Consider the following 22,641-nt stretch of genomic DNA (forward strand, 5'->3'; position numbering starts at 1 on the left):
GAAATGTAAAGGTGATGAGGATATTTAATCTGTAGTGAAGATGACTGTATTACTCTTTACCCTGATATTAGGGGAGAAGGGTGGAAGAAAGACATCAGTATGAGGGAACAGTACAGGTCAAGAGAGACGGAAAATGTGGCAATGTGAAAGATGTAGTCATGAAAGGATGAGAAGACCAGCGTAAGGGGAGGAGGCATACAATGAATAGAAGGAAGTAGTGAGCAACAAGATTGAAAAGACAGAAGAACCAGATCTTGAATGCCGGGAGTCTAGGGACTTCTATCTGTAGAGAATAGGAAACCCCTTATTGGTTTCAACAGGAGACTAATAAGACAAAAAGACTATTTTAAAAGGCTTACTATGCTGGTGATGCTCAAAATCGATTATAAAAGACTGGAAAATTAAAGTTAAATTATAGCCCAAGTCTATTAAATACCTTGGAAAGAATACATTTAAGCTAACCTTTCAAACTGGTCTGTTATAACTCTAAAACTGAATTTATCATAATTCCCAAAATACCTTTTATCCTACTTTAAATTTATTTTTAAATTTAGATTTCTGCACTGTTTGTAAGCTATTACATTAAATAGTCAATGGAGAGTGTGATACATTGAATTAAACTTATTTTATCTAGTGTTACTGACATTTTTTTCTGCTTCTAAACATTTCAGAGAATTATGCCTCCTCATAATTAGGATGTGGTTTAGCTCAAATTATGTGCTTTTATTTACACATACAATTTACCAAAAACTCCTCTAAGAACTTATTTGAAATAATGCCTAAATCAAATTGCTTCTTTGTAATATTTTAGACTCTTAAACAGAGGTGCCAACTGTTTATCATGTGCGTTCTTGGAGACATTTATATTTGAATTAACTGATTTCTAGCCTGATAATTTTAATTCGTGAAAAAGCACAGGTTTTTTTTTTTTTTTTTGCTTTGTTGGCTTGTTTTATTTTTTGTTTTTGTCCCAAATGCCTTTCTGTCAAGTATGTTTTACAGCTATTGGGTCAAAATGCTGAATTATCCACCAAAGAAGAAATCTGCTCTACTTACACTGAATGGAGCATAGTTGTGTTATAACAAGAATTATTTTAGTCAAGTTCATTAGTTAACCAATATATCCTGAGTATAAAGCAAAGCTTCTATATCGTAGTTTTAGAATAATGCTTGTTGAACACTGTTGGTGGTCTAAATTCTGACCTTCCTCTATTATCTGCTATTCCAAACAGCAGGTACTCTAATTGATTCCCACTGAGAGCATAAAAGCAAACTTGGCAGCTTTTCAAGATAAGCACAGCCACGTAGAATAAATCTCCCATAGAAGAGACCTCTTTTACCCTTTATGTTCTGCAGGGATCTTACGGTAAATAAATTACAGCCTCATTCTTAAAAATAACTCACTAATTCAGGAGTTCAAACCAAACTGTCAAAAGTAAGGCAAGAAAATACTGAAGAAATGGTATGGATTGTTTTCACCTTATGCAGCGGAATATGTCAGATGTGTGACATTAGAGCAATATGCTAACAACCCCTTCCTTCAGATGAGAATTCAGCAAGTCTGAGTGTTGGAACAAAACGCTCTCCATATGCTACACAGGCTAGAGCTAAGATTTTTTTTTTCTTAACTTAATTGCTGAAACCATTTTTATGTCCATTTAGAAAAGAACTTTAAAACTTAGAGTGTTCTGCATAAGACTCTACAACAGAAACACGCCACTCAGTATTTCTGAGTGAACTAATAAAAGTAATACAATATTCCTTTTTTATTTCTCTATAATAAGAAGAGACCATTAAAGACATATAACATGAATTCTGATGTTTATCTCAAGTAGGCTTTAAAAATGTTTATAGGAAAATGCTATATATTTAAATGGAAGGTTAATTGTTCAGGTATAAGTATCATGAAATGTATCTTCAAAGTACATGTACCCATGTCTGTCTTTATAGCAAATAGTTCCATTAAGACGAAACTTTATGTCAAAATAAAAAAAACATAAGTGCATATACACAGAAGTAATTATCCTTGGACATGTTCATTTTGCAGTTACATGTATTATGTTCCAAAATACAATTACAATAACTTAACATTTGATTGCAAATGTAATTCGGTTATGGAGTAATTTTTCAAAAATATTATTTTCTGATCACAGTGCTCCTCAATATGATTAAGGACAGAGAGAGAAAGCAATAGAGAGGAAGAGAGGAATAGGAAATACTCAGAGGAAAGAAAAACAAGCTGAAGTCTAGTTCTTTGTAAATTAAAAACTAAGAAAAAACCAGAAGGCAAAAAATAAACACTACAAAATGAGGGCTTGGCTACAAATATTATAAGAAAATAGGAAGACATTATAAACAACTTCATCCCACTAAACTTGACAATGTATATAAAGTAGAAAAACATTAGGAAATTAAAACCTACTAAGATTGACCAAGGAAACACTGGTAGCGTAGTGGTTAAGCGCTACAGCTGCCAACCGAAAGGTCCGTGACTCGAACTTACAAGGTGCTTCTTAGAAACCCTATGGGGCAGCTCTACTCTGTCCTATAGAGTGGCTATGAGTCGGAATCGACATGAGGGCAATGGTTTTTTTTTTTTTTTTTTTTTTTTAAGATTGATCAAAGGAGCCTGGTGCCACCGCGGTTAAGCACTTGGCTGCTAACCAAGAGGTCTGCAGTTCGAACCCACCAGCCACTTCCTGGGAGAAAGATGGGGCAGTCTGCTTCTGTAAAGATTTACAGTCTTAGAAAGCCCATAGAGCAGTTCTACTTTGTCCTGTAGGGTCACTATGAGTCAGAATCAACTCAGTGGCAATGGGTCAAGATGGACCAAGAAAAAACAGAAAAGCTGAACAGTTTTATGGCCATAGAATACTTAAAATTGTTAAAAATCTTCCCACAAAGAATATACCTGATTTAAAAACTAAAAAATTTTCAAGACATTTGGATTCTGAACTTACACAAATTCTACAGAAAACAGAAGCAGAAGAAACTTCTACACTCACTCTATGATACACAAACCAGGCATGGATTAAAAAAAAAAGGAGATTAGTGACCTACCTCATTTACTAGCTTAGATTTAATATCCTAAACAAATATTAACAGACTGAACCTAATGAAGTATAAAACAGGTACAATAAAATAGATAAACCCAAGTTGAGTTTATACTAGTAATAAAAGATGAGTTTAATATTGAGAATTTGATTAATGTAATCAACCATCTCAATACCTTAAAAAACTATGACTTTTTTCTTAATCTATGGATATAAAGTATATAATTTAACACTGATTCATTAAAAAAGAAAAAATTCTACTAAACTAACCATAGAAATCAATTTCTTTACAACTAAAAGACATCTATGAAAAACCTCCAGTAAACATCTAATAAACACTGAAATGTTGAAAACTTTTTTTTTAAGACTAGGAATAGGGCAAAGATGGCCTTTTGGCACTATCATAAGGAAGTGAATACACGGTGTATTCAAAGTGAGAACGAAAAAAACAACTGTCAATCTAGACTCCTGAACTCAGCTAAATTTTTATTCAAGACTGAAAGTTAAATAAAGACTCTTTCAAGGAAACAAATGCTGAGGATTTACCACCCACGGATTCACTCAAAAGGAACTTTTAAACGATGTACTTCAAGAAGAAGGAATATGATCTCAGAAGAAAGGCCTGAAAGACCAAGATCTGAAAGGTCTGAAAAGTAAACAGAATGATGAAGGTAAGTCTAAATAAACATTGACTACACAAAGCAAAGATAATTAGATTTTGGCCATTAATTGTAAATCTTTTTAGTAGGAAGAAACGCTAGAAATGTTGATCATTTACATTCAGAAACTGTATCCCCTAACAGAATATTTGACCACTGCCAGTTAAGTATGCTTGATGTCTTCTCTTTCCCCTCCTCTACTTCACATACTTCAACATTGCCAGTGGTAGAAGCTGAGTAATATGTATGGGAAGGAAAACGTAGTCTATGCAGAGCCAAAACATGAAGCAGTGAGCTGAAAAGGAATCTTCAATAGACTACATCAGGAAGAAATGCTTAACAGTTTGTGCCACCCAGGGACTATATTACTCATTAAAAAAAAAAAAAAAATTACTCATTAGGGAAAGGCAAATCAAAACTACAGTGAGATATCACTTCACACCCACTAAGGTGGCTATGATTAAAAACAGTGTTGGTGAGAATGTGAAGAAATTGGAACCCTCATTCATTGCTGGTGGGACTGTAAAATGCTACAGCCACTGTGGAAGAGTATGGCGATTCCTCAAAAACTTAAAAATGGCATTACCATATGACTCAGCAATTCCACAGACACAAGAGCGGGAACACAAACAGATATTTGTACTGCCAATGTTCACTGCAGCACTATTCACAATAGCCAAAAGGTGGAAACAGCTTAACGTCCAACAACAGATGAATGGATAAACAAAATGTGGGTATATAACACAATGAAATATTAATTATTCAGCCATTAAAAACAAATATAGTTCTGATACATGCTATAACATGGATAAACCTTGAAAACATTATGTTAAGTGAAATAAGTCAGTCACAAAAAAGTAAATATTGTGTGATCTCACTGTATATGAAATATCTAGAATAGGCAAGTATATAGGGAACAAGTTTGTTAGTGATGACCAGGGGTGGGTGGGTGAAGGGAGGATGGAGAGCTCATTGATTAGGGACACTAAGCTCCTGTTAAGGGTAATGGAAAAATTTGTAAATGGATAGTGGTATCGTTGAACAACATGATGAATGTAACTAATGTCACTGAATTGCACACGTAAAAAAATGTTGAAGTAGCAAATGTTTTGTTATATATATATTTACTACAAAAATAATAATAATGTCTGTTAGTGGTATAATGATGGACATATAAAGCAATGGAACAGAACTAAGAGTCCAGAAATAAACCCATATATCAATGCTCAATTGCAGGGGTAAAGATGTTTCACAAGCATCTGTACAGCCGTGTCTTTAAAAGTTCTGCAGATGTAATTGTTTATCCTAAAGGTAAATTTATAGCATTAATTAGATCAGCATGCATACAATGTTAGAGTCCTTAGTTGTTGCTGTTAGTTGCCATCCAGTTCTTAGGGTTTGTGTGTAAATATCTGTTTATAAGTCTAGAAGGACAATATCTAATTCAGATGCTATGGATCAACTGCCATTGTCAGATTTAAGTTTATATTGTTTCTAAGATTTTATCAGAAATGTACATGCTGAAAAATTATTGTGAACCCTTGCTCCATGGTACTTGATATTTATTTATAACTGATTAAAAATGAGGCGATCATGTTGTTGTTGTTGTTAGGTGCCATCTAGTCGGTTCTGACTTACAGCAACCCTATAGGGCGGAGTAGAACTGCCCCATAGGGTTTCCAAGGAGAGGCTGGTGGATTCGAACTATTGACCTTTGGGTTAGTATAAAAATGTCTAACTCATTTATAAGCTGCAAAACATAAGCTATCTGTCCTTATTGGTTAGATTCTGTATAGTCATTGCATTATTATTCTAGGTTATCATCATATTATCTAGACATATGTCTGAGAATCAAACACTTATATGTGGAAAATTTAGAATCATCACTCCATCACTCAATTGGTTCATTTATTTATTCAACTAATACTTATTGAGCATTCTTTTAGGTGCTAGAAATGCAGTGAAGAAAGGACTGACCACCTCTCTGATGTCATGGAGTCTATCTTCTAGAAGATTTATTTTCTATTAAACCTAGATGGCAGATTGGCAGACATGGCAACTTCACATGGATCAACTTGAAGGTATATAAGTGTGGTTTAACAAACAGAACTATTCAGTCTTATACATTTATAACTACCTTCGCTTAACCTCCAGGATCTTATTTTTTCTTGGTTCTATTACTTGGATCCACAATCAATGCCCATGGAAGCAGCAGTCAAGAAATCAAAGTACATATTACATTGGGCTATCTGCTAGAAAAGACCTCTTTCAAGTGTTAAAAAGCAAAGACGTCACTTTGAGGACCACAAGTGCACCTGACTCAAGCCATGGTATTTTTGGTCACCTCATATGCATGTGAAAGCTGGACAATGAATAAGGAAGACCAAAGAATTGATGCCTCTGAATTATGGTGTTGGTGAAGAATACTGAATATACCATGGACTGCCAAAAGAATGAACAAATCTGTCTTGGAAGGAGTACAGCCAGAGTGCTCCTTAGAAGCAAGGATGGTGAGACTATGTCTCACATACTTTGGACATGTTACCAGGAAGAACCCCTCCCAGGAGAAGAACATCATGCTTGGTAGATGGTCAGCTAAAAAGAGGAAGACCTTCAATGAGATGGATTGACACAGTGGTTGAAACAACAGGCTTAAGCATAGCAACAACTCTGAGGCTGGTGCAGGACCAGGCAGTGTTTCATTTTGTTGTGTGTAGGGTCACTATGAGTTAGAATTGACTGGACTGGACTTAACAATAATAATAACATTCCTACCTCACCAAACTTCTTCAGAGTTTATTTTTTGCTTTCTCCTGATCTTCTTAACTTCTACATATTATAGTCACCTAGGTCTCAGTCCAGGAAAGCAAATGGAACTCAATAAATATTTGTCAAATCAATGACCGAATCTGTAAACAATCTCTTTTATGGCTATATCTATCTATCTACTTATCTACTCCCTATCTGTCTGTCTATCTATCTTGTTCCTACACTATGCTTACTGCACTGATTTGGGATTGGAATGATGATTTTCAAGGGTAGTGTCAGAGTACTATTTTGGAATCACAGAAGTCCAGCCTTTTTACTCTAAGAAAGGCTCTGAATGATAATTTAATTCCACTTCTTACTCAGCAGAAATGTGGCTTAAAAAGAAAAAGGGTACTGACTAAGTTTACACAGCTAATGAGAAGCAGAACCACCCTTAGAGCTCAGGCTTCCCACCCCTCACATCAATGCTCTGAAATTCAGCTCGACCCACAGGCACTGTTTTCCTGCAGCTGCCCAATCCTGCACTTTCCAGCATTATTTTTTAAACTGACCTGGATAAAGATTACACAGTTGCTTATAAATAGAACTGAAGGAAAAAAAGTGATACTGATATTATAAATAAAAATGGCACTCATATTTGAAATTTTAGAGAAAAAAAGAAAATTTCTAGATTTCTAATACCTGAAACTTTATTTGCAAAGCTTCAAACAAGGCAATACCCTAGGATATTGAGAAATATAGATTTAAATATTCCAAAATAAACAGTTATATTTTCAGAGATGGGGGGAAAAAAAAAAAACCCACAGCACAGGTAGGTTAGCGAGAAATAACAATATAAGTAGAGCAAATTAGCCTAGAATAATAAATCAATTATGATTTTTTAAAACCCCTTATGGTCTAGGTACTGTAGCAGATAAAATGAATTCAGTTTAAATTCAGGGTCTGACCTGAGATTTTCCCCATACAGAAGACAATACATAAAGAAGACTGGGTTCCAAAGAAGGCAGTAAAGCAAAGCGGTTATAATGCGCTGCTCCTTGGATTTAGAAATCTGTGTTGGTGTCTGATACTCCCTCTTAATAGGTATATGAACTTGACCGTGCTATTTAACTTCTCTAGGCTTCAATTTGTTGATCTGTAAAATAGGACTGAATGATAACTACGACAAATATTATTATAAAATTAAATTATAAACAAATAATTTAACATACTATGTAACATAAATTTAGAGTTCAAAATTGTAGAATAGTAGTAGTGAAATTTAACTAACCGTAATAGGATAGATCAATAAAAAGTTTTAAAAGATTTTTAAACCAATATTGTAAAGAACTGAAAATTCACCAAAGTCATATTTGTAGCTAATTGTTCGCTGATTTTTCTAACACTGGGGGCACTTTATGAAGTACCTATCATTGGCCCCATCAATCTGCTATAGCACATATACTGTAACTGTCTCCCATGAAATACTATCACATTAACCACAGCCTGCTGTGTGTTCCAAAGCAAGGGAAATAAATACTAAAGCAATGTTAGTTTCAGCACGTAGAAGTATCTGCCCACAAATCCAACCACGTGAACGCCAAAACATTTATTTTACCATACACCAAGAAAGAAGATTATAACCTAGTTTTTGGTTTTCTAAAGGCCCAGAATTGAGAGTAAATGAGATTAGTAGATGACATGGGAAGAGTCTCAGGGGCAGATCATACAGGTCCAAACTGACTACTGTCATCATTATCGCACATGATACTGGGTTCCCAGGGTCCATGGCTATGCCACCGGTGCACCCTTGGGAATCAGATCATGATCACATACACATACCATCTCCTTTTGAGCTCCACTTTGCCAAATGAGTATTACAGGCTATACATTATTTCACATCTCATATTTTTGCAACTCCAGTTCATTCATATATTCACTCACTTTAATCATAAGTCATATATTCAGTGAGTGCCTACTATGTGCCAGTCACTGGGCTAGACGCTGAAAAGGAAAAAAAAAAAAAAATTTTTTTTTTTTTTTTTTTTACCCTCAAGGAGCTTACATACTAGTGCAGGAGACAGCTAATAACCAAGTAACAAACAAGCACGTGAATAACTGTTTAGATAAGAACTATAAAGCAGAGAAGGCATGACATGTATTGCAATGTCATATGCTCTTTTCCATATGACAGATTTTATCTGTGATGTCAATTGTCCAAAACAGCACTATGCTCCACAAAGCCAAACTCCTGCTTGGAGTCACAGAAAATTAGGTAGGTTGAAATACAGCTATATTTCAGGAATACTCAACACATTTATTCTAAGCATAACTTTCCCTTTCCTCCTGAAATAGAAATAGAAAAGTGTGTATATGTTGGGAAGAAGTTGTGAGATGGAGATGGGCAGGTAGTGGATGGGCAGCAGAAGAAGAAAAGAAAAAAAAGAGAGAAGGGTAAATACAGGTAAAATTATAACATCAATTGAGCAGTCCATTTTACTCCATCCTTTATATTTTCTGGACCTGAAACAATTGGCATCTTCAAGTAATTGTCAACTCTATGAATGCTGATATATATATATATATACTTTTTTCATTTAGTACAACTATTTAGACAATGTACTGTCTAATTTTCTTTTCCTTGACATGTATTCATTATAATTTTATTTTTAGGATTAAAAATATAGTTCTTCCCCCACAATTATATTTTCATACATCATTTTTATTACCTTTTTGCACAGTTACCATGTAAGAGAGTAAGAGATTTCAAATAGAAGCAATGAACTGGCATAATACAAATACTTCCCTGCCTTCAGCACCATTTTCTAAACAGAAATTGCTGGGTAATTTCATACTGACTTTGATTCAATGCTCACATCTTATATCTATTTAACTTCCAACATGTAAGGGGAAAAAAATACAGAAAATTTTGCTTAAAAAAAATCTTTCTTTCTGGGATTTGGATGCCTTTGATACACAAACTCTAAAATGAAATCATCTTCCACTCTTTCAATCAATACTTCTAAACAATGAATGTGAAGGTACTCTTTCAAAAAATCCTACCTGGTCATGACACTTACCTGCATCTCTTGACAAAAGGAAGCCAATGGCCCAAAGAGAATCTGACATTGCTCGTCAGCAGTGTATGTCATCCCTGGCAGCTTGGAGGGGACCATCACAGTATTGACACTCTGGGGATTTGTCTGTAGCAAGCAGTTACTGGCCTTTGATCTGGCAATATGGAGACAGGTGTAAAATTTTGAATTTAATATAAAACGTTATTATGACTAGTGAGTATATTAACAGGAAATATTTTTATAAGATTAAAAATATGGTCTTACTCTTATTTGTAAGCTGTTCTATTGAACGCTTGCAGAAATTATTCCATAGATGAGAATCATTTATAATTATTTAAGACTAATCATAAATAATAATAATGTTCGACTTAATGCAACTTTTTAGCTTATGAAGTCCTTTCATATAGATTAATTGGCCTATATAACATTCTGAGATGCTATTATTTTATGTATTTATTAAACGAAGAAACTCAGAAGAGAGTAATTTGCTGAAAAGTAATGCACGAAGGTAAGAAAATAGATACACCCAAGGATTGAGAGAATGTATGGAAAGCATTCTCGGGTATTAATAGTAAGGATATTTTCATACTTGACTGGTTTGTAATACAACTCCCACTTGTGAAGTGACATTCAATTTGAATACAGTTCAGATTCATGTGAAGACAGTCATACAGCATCATACGTGTTCCTTAGGAACTCATTCAGACCTACCAAAGGGCCAGGATGGTGTGTTCAAGATATCACATGCTCTGAGTGTTCTCTAGGCTACCATGACAAAGAGCATGCTCAGAATATATTGCACATGTTTCAGAATGGAGTTATGGTAATTGAATAAACAGTATATTTAAGTAGATTTTAACATCCATCTTACAGGAAAAACCTGCCTTTCAATTTAAGGAAAAACATTGCCTTCCAATGGTATGAAACAATAAAGTTTATCTGTGCAGCGAATTTAGCTAGCTAGGTGTTTATGTATTCTTATTTAATTAGACTTTCAGATACCCTAAGCATCTGTTTCTCTCTAATTCCTTTGCATATCCTCTACTGTTTGAGCTTTGGTTATAGCTACCAAAGGAATACTAAAGAGCAAATACTTCAAAATGAAAATTAGAACAATAGTAATATTTTTCACTTCTTTCTCCAACTAGGCAGAAGCTAGGTGTTATAAGTATTTCAGGTGCTAAAGAAGAAAATAAGGGACTATCATAATGGGAAAACCTATTAGTGAAAAAAAGAGCTTCCTTGTGATAACAGATGTGTTCCGTGATGAGTGATAAGAATATCTCCACTGGGAGACATTTAAGAGGCAATGAAATACAGTAACAGATTTTTTTTTTTTAAATCATTAGTTTTTTAACCTTACAAATCATTTTGTTTCATCCTTTTACTTGGAAAATGTGGAAACTAAGAGGCAGATGAATTAAAAAATGTGTCCTAATCCATATCATGATTCAACAGAAGAGCCAAGATGGAAAACCAAGTGCCTTGATTCCTTTTCATTCCTGTGCCCTTCCCAATCGGCCACACTGCCTTTCCTGGCCCATAGAGGAAGCGGGCACACGAAAGACATTCACAATGCAACAATAATAAGTGACCTCAAGTACCTGAGAAATCTTTCCAAATCTTCCTTGCTACACCGGGACCATGAAACATCACCAAGGTTTTGTCCCTTAATCCATTCACCAGACATGATATGAAGACCATCAGCACACGAAGGGTGGTCATTGTCATGATTAATGCCCATGCTGATTCAGAATACAATTAAAAAATTTGCATTAAACATTATACTTTTTAGACTTTTCATAACTGCAATTAAATAACACTTAATCACTTAGGGGAGAAAAATTATTTTTAAAGATCAAAATAAAATGAGATTTCAGATTAATTCATTTTTTAATTGTGTTACTCCAGATTAAAGATTAATATTTTTATTTAGTAGAAAACATTTCCCCCATCTACCTGCAAAATGACATGCTTAGGTCACCCATATCAAAATGATCTATTGATATATTTTTCACATAGCAGTATGAATAAAGCAGAAATAATAAATTTCTATTCAAGCACAATTAGATTTTTGCTCTCTCCTGAATCTCCTTTATTGACATCTTTTTTCAAATCTGAAACTATGTTAAATTATAATCTCTTGCCCTCTTCACCTACCCCATACAACACAAACTATTCCTCGCAACCCTTTCAACGTTCTTGACCACCGTATACTTTTTATTGAAACCTAAATTTGTTTCTTGAAACTGGAGCTCTATTCTAAAAATCTCACATCTCCAGATAAATGTTCTAGAAACATCTTAAATTCAACATGTCTAAAATCTGCACTCATCATTTTCTCTTTCAAACCTCTATTTACTCCTGTATTCTCTTTCTCTCCTGCTCTCTCTCTTATGCCTTTGCTCTCTCCCCAGTCTGCCAAATCAAGATTCCTCAAGTGAGCATTTATTCCTTTCTCTCCTAAATTATCACCCAGGCTCTTTTATTTACTAACTGTTAGTGGGTGGTGCAAATTGTTAAGCACTCCACTACTAACCAAAAGGTTGGTGGTTCAAACTTACCCAGGGGCTTCTCAGAATAAAGTCCTGGTAGATCTACTTCCAAAAGGTTACAGCCTTGAAAACCCTATGGGGCACAGCTCTATTCTGCCACACATGGGGTCACCATGAGTCAGGACTGACTGGACAGCAACTGGTTTTGTTTGGTCCTTTTGGTTTAGGGACAAGCCCTGACAATTTACTTTCTAAACATTTCTCTCCACTGTCATGTTCTTTCTATTTCAATTGCTATTATTAAAGAGACATATAATATCTAAACCATTTGTTGTCGAGTTGGCTCTAACTCACGGCAACCCCGCGTGTGTAAGAGTAGAACTGTACTCCATAGTGTGTTCCATGGCTGATTTTTTGGAAGCAGATTGTCAGGTCTTTCTTCCATGGCAGTCCCGGGTATACTCAGACTTCCAATCCTTTAGTTAGTAACCAAGCACATTAACTGTTCGCACCACCCAGGAACTCCACAGAATATTGACAATTATTATGGCATTCTATCTTGTTTCTGTACTTCTAATATTCACCAACTCTTTCCACCCCATTCCCCAATGGCTTCCTACCTCCCCTGCCCTGTATCCTGCTCCCAGTGAGATACATTCAAAACAAAATCTAACTGCCACTCTTCTGGCAATTTCTAGCTCTTTAACATGGCACATATCCCCTTCACCTTTTTCCATGTCATTTATTGCATTTTTTCTTCAGCAATACCAAATGACTTGCAGTTTCCCAAATATTATGTTGTTTCTTATTCTCTTGTATTAATAGGTTTTTCTTATTTTTTTTTTTAAGTTTCTGTGTGACATATACTATACAAACAGCTTTATAAGCTTGAGTTAAACATCACTTCAATGAAGCAGGAACTATTATAACACCCGATTTGCTGATGAGAAAATTAACTTGCACAAGGTTATATACAGTGAGAAATGGTGATATTCAAAGTGAGATGGCTGGCTCTAGAACTCTGTGATTAACCATTACGCATCTGCATCTACAACTTTCCATTAGGCAGCACTCCTGCCTCCAGCAAGTGCCTTTCCTTCAACTTCTTTGTCTGGATAAATTCTATTTGATCTTCAAGATAAATGCATATTGCCTGAAGGAAGTTTTCTTTTGCTAAACCACCTCACCTTATATGTTCTTTTTCTTTTTCCCACCATAGATTCTGTGCACAACACTGTCATAGCATTTTCCACATTGCATTATAGGTTTCTATTTTTGGCTAACTCTCCAAGTTCTTGACGGCAGGAATTTATTGCTCTAAGAGGCTGACATAGAGGGATAACACTTTTTAACCCATGTTGAAATGGTGAACCAAGACATCATGTGGAATCACTTGTATTCAGTAAAAACTTTATATAATTTCCAAGGAACTCTCATGATGAAGCCATTAAAAATAATTATTTGTGAGCGAAGGTTACTGTTGAAGAAGCAGAAAGAGGAAAGTTTGCTTCTGTATATGCTAAGTTTGAGATGATAGCAGGATAGCCATATGTTTCCTTTTCTCAGTCTATAATACCCAAAAAACCCAAACCCGTTGCTATCGAGTCAATTCCAACTCATAGTGACCCTAGAGGACAGAGTAGAACTGCCCCACAGTTTCCAAGGAGCAGCTGGTAGATTCAAACTGCCGACCCTTTTGTTAGCAGCCATAGCTCTTAACAACTGTGCCACCAGAGCTCCCGTTCTATAATAGCCTACATAGTAAATACAATTGTCTTTCATAATAAAAAATTCTGAAAAACACAGATATCTATATTGTATTTTAAAATACTAAATTAAATGAATATAAAAATTGCTAGGGGAAATCGCAAGTAGATTGCCTGCCTTTTCTCGAATCAAAATAAAAATTTTCAAGACTATCAAACTCCATTCTCAGTATGATTAAGATTTAAAAAATGATTATCATTAAATATGCTTTTGAAAGGAGAAAACAATATGGATGGAATAAATTAATGAATGAGGAACAATTATATCACTATGTCTGGTAACTTTGATAACTATGACAATTCTGGTTTATTAAAACTAAAAATAAATTTTGACTATCACTTTTCACTTTCTGCATTAGGAAAACTGATCTATAAGGGAAATGATATTTACCTTTGCTATTCTCATTATTATTCTATAGGGTCGCTATGAGTTGGAATCAACTCGACCGCAGTGGGTTTTCTGGTTATTCTAATTAATGGTTTTCAAATACAGTCTGTATCAACATATATTTATGAAATGATTGATAGACAAAATAGGAAGATGAATGTTTTCCCTGCTTTGAGGATGAAGAGGTAACGTAAGAGACAATATGGAGTAGAAACGAACTGGTTCAATTTATAGAGTAAAAAAAAAAAAAAAAATTTTTTTTTTTTAATTTTTTTTAGGGAGTAGAATGGAAAGATTTTGGAGTCAGGGAGAGATTTCAAGTCTGTATCTTACTTACGTGCTTAGAGGCAAGTTAAATAATAATAAATAAATAAGTAAACATGCCTTGGTTTCTTCATTTGTTAAATATATATAATTATCCTTTCTTGACCCATTTGTTGTTAAGATCAAATGAGAATGATGTAAAATGCCTGACACAGTGCCTGAAATACAGTAGAAACCCATAATTATTCTTTTTATTGGGGTAGTAAACCAGAGAATATTACCAGGAGGGATCAGTCCCTGGAGAGGAACATCACGCTTGGTAAAGCAGAGGGTCATCGAAAATGAGGATGACCCTCAAAAAGATGAATTGACACAGTGGCTCCAACAATGGGTTCAAACATAGCAATGACTGCGAAGATTGGGCAGGACCAGGCAGTGTTTCCTTCTGTTGTACACAGGGTCCCTATGAGTCAGAGCCAACTCAACAACACCTAACAACAACAAACCAGAGAAATTTTACTGTATTTTTTTAATTTGTCAAAAAACATACACTTAAAGATAATTTCCAGTATTTGCTTTGGTGAAAGTATGAACTTAAAAAAAAAATAAGTGATTACAATGGTGAGAATTTACTTTGTTTAGATGGTAAATGAAAAAAAGAAACTGTACATATGGCATAATCTCACATGATAAAGATGCCTTAATATATTTTCTAATTTTACAGTTCTCATGTAGCCCCCGCCAGGGTCACTGTCTCATCTCTGCCATGGATCCTGGCTACAGCCCACATCGCTGGGTGACCCCGTTAAATCAGTAGCCACTTGCCATGTGGAACATATTTGACTATCCCATCTGTTGGGGTGCAATCTTGCAAATCAGGCACAAATGATATTACTTTTGAAAAGAAACTGGTCTTTTTCAGAAGTAATGAAATCTCTTACATAATGTGTCCATGTGAAAGAATAAAAGGAACTGCTTCCAAGATTTAGCAATTTGGACCTTTTCCCAAAGTTAGTGTAATACCATTTTTCAAAAATGGGAAGATTACAACTTCTCATCCAGATGATCGTTTTCCTTCTGGGATTCTGATTCTCATGTAAGAAATTAGCTACAAGGATAGAGAGATCTGCTCATTCAAGCATTGTTCACCATTAATTCAACTTTCCTAAAGCTATTTAACTCGGAACAGAAAAGGTTATCGTTAAATTGGGGCGGTACTTTTTTACTGCACATCTGGAACTGTCTGACAAAAGACTTTGCTTACTCCAGGTCTGATATAAAAGCAATTAATTGTGATCCTTCATCTGTGCCAATCACTATATTAATCATTTATAATGATGAGATCATTTAATTCTCACAATATCCCCATAATGTTTCTATCATCATGACTTCTATTTTACAGATGAAAAAGGCGCTGAGGTTAACAGTGGATCCGTGAATCAGATCCAGACAGTTTGCTGCTCAAGCAGCCAAACCTCTAAATCACCACACTACAGAGCTTCCTTTTCTGGATCAAAACTCTTCACTTAGACAAATGATTGACTGTTTTCTAAGGACTCTAAAATGCCTCCTCTCTATTAGCAGAAATGGCCGCCTACATTGGTTACAACCCTGTAACAAAGCCGCATGCATTCCATGGAAAACATTCCCTAAGTAAGACATTAGCAACACCTCTCCTCAGACTGTGCAACTGAACTACATTTTAATAATCTCAGTTTAAATTCATTTTGACAAAGAGCCTTGGGCAAATAAGCTCTCAACTAACATTGTACATGGTTGTCAAGTCAACTGAAAAAATATTTTTATCTTATAAAACTTCTCAACTTGTTTAAAAGTCTCTGCCAGGAAGTTTTGTGATATCCTGGGGAAAACTGGAGAAGCATTTGGATTTTGAAGATGGTCCCTTTTGATGTTTAAAGAGTCAGAGAACATTTATGAATTCCCTCACATTTTTTTGGATAATTTGGAAGGGATTTGATTTGTAAACAGTAATACTTTAAACCAGTAGACGTTTTGTGCTGAATACACTAGGTTGTTTTTTTTTTTTTTTCATGATCTAATATTTCCCCATGAAATGCCATATATTATATGGGAAAGTTAATAAAAAAAAGAAACAAACTATCACAATTTCTAACTGTAAGTGGATTATAATTCACAAAGTGACACAATTTCATATAATCGAAAGAGTGTACCTGATTTAATGTAATTTCACTGCTGTGCCCATGGAGAAAAAGTCAGACATTAAGAACTTCAAGATACTTTGGTTTCTTTTTCTATTTTAAATCATTTCAATTCCCCCCCAAACAATTAAACCCATAATAGTATTGGCAATGTAAAGCATGATAGCAAAAAAAGTAAACAATTACAGGCTCCCCCCAAAATTAGAAGTAAGTCAGTTCAAATCCACCAGCCGCTCCTTAGAAACCCCATAGGGCAGTTCTACTCTGTCGTATAGGGTCGCTATGAGTTGGAATTGACTCGAAGGTAACAGTTTTGTTTTGTTCTTAATGAAGAAAAAGAGAGACACCTGATGCCTTTGCTATACACTGTATAACAACTTTATATAACAATTCAGCACACACTTGCTGAGAACCCACTATGTGCTGTGCTGAGACGGTGTCATAAAAATGAGTAAGATTCAGTTCCTACTCTCAAAGAGTTTATCATTTTCAGGGATTGGAATGCTCTATCCCTTGCCCTCCAGTGGCCAAGAGATGCCTGAATCCTGTTTGTTCTATATTCCCTAAAGCTTTCCTACTCATCCCTTCCTTTCCATCTCTACTGCTGTTAGTCAAGACAGGTGTGATTCTCTTCACTGCTGCATTGTTGTAATGTCTGCCAGAGTGACCTCCTACCCCTCCACTCTCTCCCTTATTAAACCGTACTTTAATTATTAATCATGTTCATTTCTTATGAACACATGCATAATAGAATCCTAGCTTCCTATTCAAAATGTTTTAATTTTGCAGATTTCTGGGCCTCACCCCAGACCAAATGAAATAGAATATGTAGAGATAAGGCCTCAGAAACTGCATTTTAACACATTTTCCATATAATTCTTATTTACTCAAAATTCTGAGAACCACTAATCTACAGGATAAAATCCAAACTCCTTGTCCTGTTATTCAAATCATCTGTAAACTGACTTCAACCTAATTTTCACTGGAAATTAATTCCAGACTACTCCTCTGTATAGTTCCTTTCTACCATAATGTGTTCCCCTGCCTTTCTGCATTTACAAATAATTTTAAGACCCTCTGCCTCTATAAAGCATGCGTCAGTAATTCTAGCCCATATTTTTCTTGATCTTTTAACATTTGTGACCTTCAGCGATATGGCACATAAAACATATCAGAACTGCCTTGTATTTTCAGATGAATTTTAATTAATATATATAAAATACCTCCACCTAGAATGTAAATGTTTAGAGAACAAAAAGTTGTCATAATTTCTCTTAAATTCATTGAATCATTTAGTTCCATACTTTCTCAATAGAAGTCTACTGATTTATCAACTGACATAGAATCAGAGAGGCAACTAAAGTTTCTACCAAATAAATGCAAAGTTGAAACTGATGTGGTCTTTTGCTGACTTAGAGAAACTGTAAGCTGGATAACAAATCTATAGATCTTCTCAAGACAGGCCACTTGCCTTACTTTATGCTACACATAAGAGAAATGCAAAAGAAAGCCAGTGCTTCTAAGGTCATTGATTAGCTGGGTTTTCCCTCTTCTACCTACTTACTCACTGTGACATCTATATTAGAGAGAATCTGGGGTGGGACTGTTGCCACATCTATCTTGGCTGAAGTCCCATTACGATTATTAACTTGGACAAACTACTTACTGCTTTAATTGGTATCCTTGCCTACATAAAGCATCAAATACAAAAGCTGTGTTAGTAGTCTATAAAAAAAAAAATGTCTTCACAATAAGCAAATTTCCGGCCAACCCAGTAAGAACCTCTGTTGTTGAGTCAGTTCCAACTCATAGTGACCCTATGTACACCAGCATGAAACACTACTCGGTCCTGTGCTATCCTCACAACTGTTGCTATATTTGAGCTTACTGTTGCAGCCACTGTGTCAATTCATCTTGTTGAGGGTCTTCGCCTCTTTTACTGACCCTCCACTTTACCAATCATAACGTCCTTCTCCAGGGACTGGTCTGTCCCGATAACATGTCCAAAGTTATGTTAGATGAAGTCTTGGCATCCTTGCTTCTGAGGAGCATTCTGGCTATACTTCCTCGAAAAAAGATTTGTTTGTTCTTCTGGCAGTCCATGATATGTTTAATATTCTAAAACCTGAATTCAAAGGCACTAATTCTTCTTCAGTCTTCCTTATTCACTGTCCAGCTTTTGCATGCATACGAGGTGACTAAAAATACCATGGCTTGGTTCAGGCACATCTTAGTCCTCAAAGTGACATCTTTGCTTTTTAACACTTGAAAGAGGTCTTTTGCAGTAGATTTGACCACTGCAATATGTCCTTTGATTTCTTGACTGCAGCTAGCTACCATGGGCTTTGATTGTGGATCCAAGTAAAATGAAACCCTTGACAATATTATATTCATTTATCATGATGTTACTTATTTGTCCAGTTGCGAGGATTCTGGTATTCTTTATGTTAAAGTGTAATCCATGCTGAAGGCTGTGGTCTTTGATCTTCATCAGCAAGTGCTTCAAGTCCTCTTCGCTTTCAGCTAGCAAGGTGGTGTCATCTGCATATCAGAGGTTGTTAAGGAACCTTCCTTCAATCCTGATGCTGTATTATTTTTCATATTGTCCATCTTCTTGGGTTATCTGCTCAGCATATAGATTGAATAAGTATGGTGAAAGGATACAGCCCTGACGCACTATCACTCCTCAAGTTAACAGACATTTAAGACCATAGGACACGGAAACTTTCTGTATTTACATAAAAGCATTTGTAAAAATAATTATAATAATTCTCATTGTCATTATAATTCATTCATTCTGTAGTATGTGCCAACACTGTACCATCCAAGTATAAAAAAAAAAAAATCACCAATATTAAAAATAAACCTTGTAAGGCAGAGTCATTCCCGTTTTAGACATGAAGATAATGAGTACAGGCAGTTTAAGTGACTTGCCCAGTGCTCATTCAGCAAGTAGCTGGCAAAACAAGAGTTCAGTTCCAAGATGGTGTATATCTAATTCACTTTCTCTCTCATCTGCCCATTTGAGTAATTTCTAATATCAACTAAGGCATGTGTGCTAGAGAAAGATATTTGTGGCTTTTGCTGTAAAGAATTCTAAAGAGTACAATGTGGGGACAGTAAATTTACATGCAGCCACCAATTTTGGTAGCTCAAGGGTCATTAATTACAGAAAAATTAGTTTTGAACATTTTAAGAAGCAATGGATTTCTAGAGGTAAGTAAGAGCATATTTGGTTTTTGTCTATTACAGCAACTCATTATTATTTAAAGATTTTCCCATTCTAAAATTCCTAGGTGGTGGCATATTGCCTTTATCTTTGTTTTCTATCTACCTCTTACTGTTTGTCTACTCCTCCTCTAGAATATATCATCTCTTTCTTATAGCAGACATATTGCTGTTCATCAATGCATAATCAAAGACAAAAATCTTAATCCCTCCTAAAAGAGATGCCTCACTGGAAATTGAGAGAGATTAGTCAAATCTATATGTGATAAAATGCCGCCTGGGACATATGCCAGCTTGAATCAGCAGAATTTTAGATTCAAATAATCCAATTGCTAAAACGGTTGGATTTTGTCCTTCCAAGTGCCATGACTTCAAAACATGGGTGAAATAATCAAACAGGCCTGTAATCATATTTTGAAGTAGACTCATCACATTCAATTGGTATCTAATTGAACTACTGTATTTTCACACAGCTTATTTTAAAATAAAAAATTCAAGACATCATCATGTAATGAAAAGGAAAAATATTCTGCCATGTTTATATTTGTACAGCCATAAAATCATGGTTTTTTAACATTCAGTCAAGTTGTCGCATTCCTTGACCCAAACTAATTTTTATTCTCTACTTCTGAGACTCGATTATCCTCTACTCTGGATATCAAGATGACTGTCCAATGGATGGTAATTCATACAATAAATGTTTATTCTTTCATAAAACAAATATAAGTACCTATAAGTATGAGAGAAAGAATATATTAAACATTAATACTATTTCAGAGATATTATTGTCTAGTAGAGGACATAAAAAAAAACAATTCAAACCAAACCGGTTGCCATCAAGTTGATTCCAACGCATAATGATCCCATAGGACAGAGCAGAAATGCTCCACAGGGTTTCCAAGGTACAGCCAGTGGATTTGAACTGCTGACCTTTTGGTTTGCAGCCAAGCTCTTAACCACTGTGCCACTAGGACTCCAGTAGGAGACATCAGTGTACTATATTTTTACACAAATAACACAGGCCTTCTACATTTTTTTCCAACTGCATACTTCCCACCCCCAAGGTATTTTTTAAGTGCCAACATGCCAATTTATTTTTTACATGTTGCTGTAAAAAAAATTAGCATAGTGTACACACTTAAGAAAATACCTCATGGGGGGAGGGCATCTTTACATGTTGCTGTAAAAAAAATGAGCATAGTGAGTGCTCTTATGGAAATTCCTGGGGGGGAGGGCACAGTTGGCAAACAAATGTAGGATGCATGCATTATTTTCATAAAAATATATCTACAAGTAAATATCAGTATAGATCAGCTTATATCAGAAATTATAATAAAATGATAAGTAATATTTGTTACAGAAAGTGCAAGAGAATTTGTAGCTCAACTTTCAGGTCAAATATAACAAAGGTGATAGTATTCATCTTGGTCATTAGTGGAGCAGAACTGGAATAGGTATAAATCAATAGAGCTGGGGGTTGGAATTAGAGAAAAACATGAACAGACATGAAGTCTGGAAAGTATGAAAGTGTTTGCATTCATGAACTAGAGAAGTAGGAGATAAAGTTAGAAAGGTAGATGGGGACTGCCCTAGAAGAGTCATGAATCTAATGCTAAGGAATCCGGAGTTTGTTCTTTAAGCAGCAAAACACAGATTCATCTATGGGAGATCAGGACCGTGATTCAGGAATTGGAATCTGACTAGGGATTGATTAGAACGATAAGGTGCTACAGACAGGGAAACCACTGAGACAGTTATTGCAACAGTCCAAGCCTGTGGGACTAACATCAGAGGAAAGCGACAGATGGAATAGCTATTTCAGATGAAGAATGATTAGAATTTGGCAACTGATCATGAGAGGAATAAAGGGGAGAAAGAGTTAAAGATGTTTCAGATGCCTCAACTGAGGGCCTGGTACCAACAGTGGTGCCAATAACAGACATACAGATGTCTAAAGAAGCAGGTTTCTGTACCCTCAATTCTATCTAGGCACAATTTTCAGCAGAGTAAGCAGGCAAAGGTCATTGTCAAAGGCTTATTAGTCCCAAGTATCTGCATTCTTGGTACAACGGCAGTACTTAATTTAGCAGATGCCCCAATATTTATTTTCTTCAAGAAGCTAACTTTGCATATGTATTGCCTCCTTAGCCTCTCAGATCTGATGAAATTCTTAAACTGCCAACCTAGTGGTGAAGCCTTGTCTCCATGCCAGAGCTCCGTAATACGGATTAGTCTTTCTCCCTTGGTTCAAAACACAAAAACAAAAAACAAGACAAAAAGCAAGAATACATATGCATTTTTGGCCATATCAAAAAACGTTTCATGTTTTTATAATGACATGATTTATGAGTAATTTCCTCTAATTTATCTAACTTTATTAAGTCTCTATGAAGTAGGCCATCTAATTACCATATCAGATTCTTAATCAGCAAATAAATTGTATATGATTAATGCAGTCTCCTTAAACTTCTGGAAATATAGATCTCTGCTAGAATTTTTTTGTTATTTTCTTTAAGTTACAAGTACACATTATCATAAATGTGCTAAAGTCAAATTACAAAAAAAACTGTACTATGCAACAATTTCAAGACAAACACTTTTATCCACACACTCACGTCCACAGTGTTATTTCAAGAATATAATGTATCTTAAAAGGGCACTTTTCATAATGAGAAAAAGAAAGTGCTGAGCCATTAGACACTAAAGCATCAGAAAGTAAGTTTTGTTTTTTTTCTTAATGTACAACAGCAACCAAATTCAAGTTTGTAATGGGTTGAATTGTG

At 35.2% G+C, this 22,641-nt stretch overlaps 1 protein-coding gene across 1 annotated transcript in view; it reads right to left on the reverse strand.

The window, feature by feature from the left end:
• The window catches only part of ADAMTS19 (ADAM metallopeptidase with thrombospondin type 1 motif 19), a 326,216-nt gene that overhangs the window by 129,443 nt on the left and 174,132 nt on the right, over positions 1-22,641 (reverse strand). Inside the window, exons 9-10 of the mRNA XM_064275572.1 lie at positions 11,142-11,282; positions 9,541-9,691 (exon numbers count right to left, since the gene is read on the reverse strand). Coding sequence (XP_064131642.1) covers positions 9,541-9,691; positions 11,142-11,282 — 292 coding nt within the window. The remainder of the gene's footprint in view (positions 1-9,540; positions 9,692-11,141; positions 11,283-22,641) is intronic.

The sequence above is a fragment of the Loxodonta africana genome, chromosome 2 (assembly GCF_030014295.1).
Source record: "Loxodonta africana isolate mLoxAfr1 chromosome 2, mLoxAfr1.hap2, whole genome shotgun sequence".
Lineage (NCBI taxonomy): Eukaryota > Metazoa > Chordata > Mammalia > Proboscidea > Elephantidae > Loxodonta > Loxodonta africana.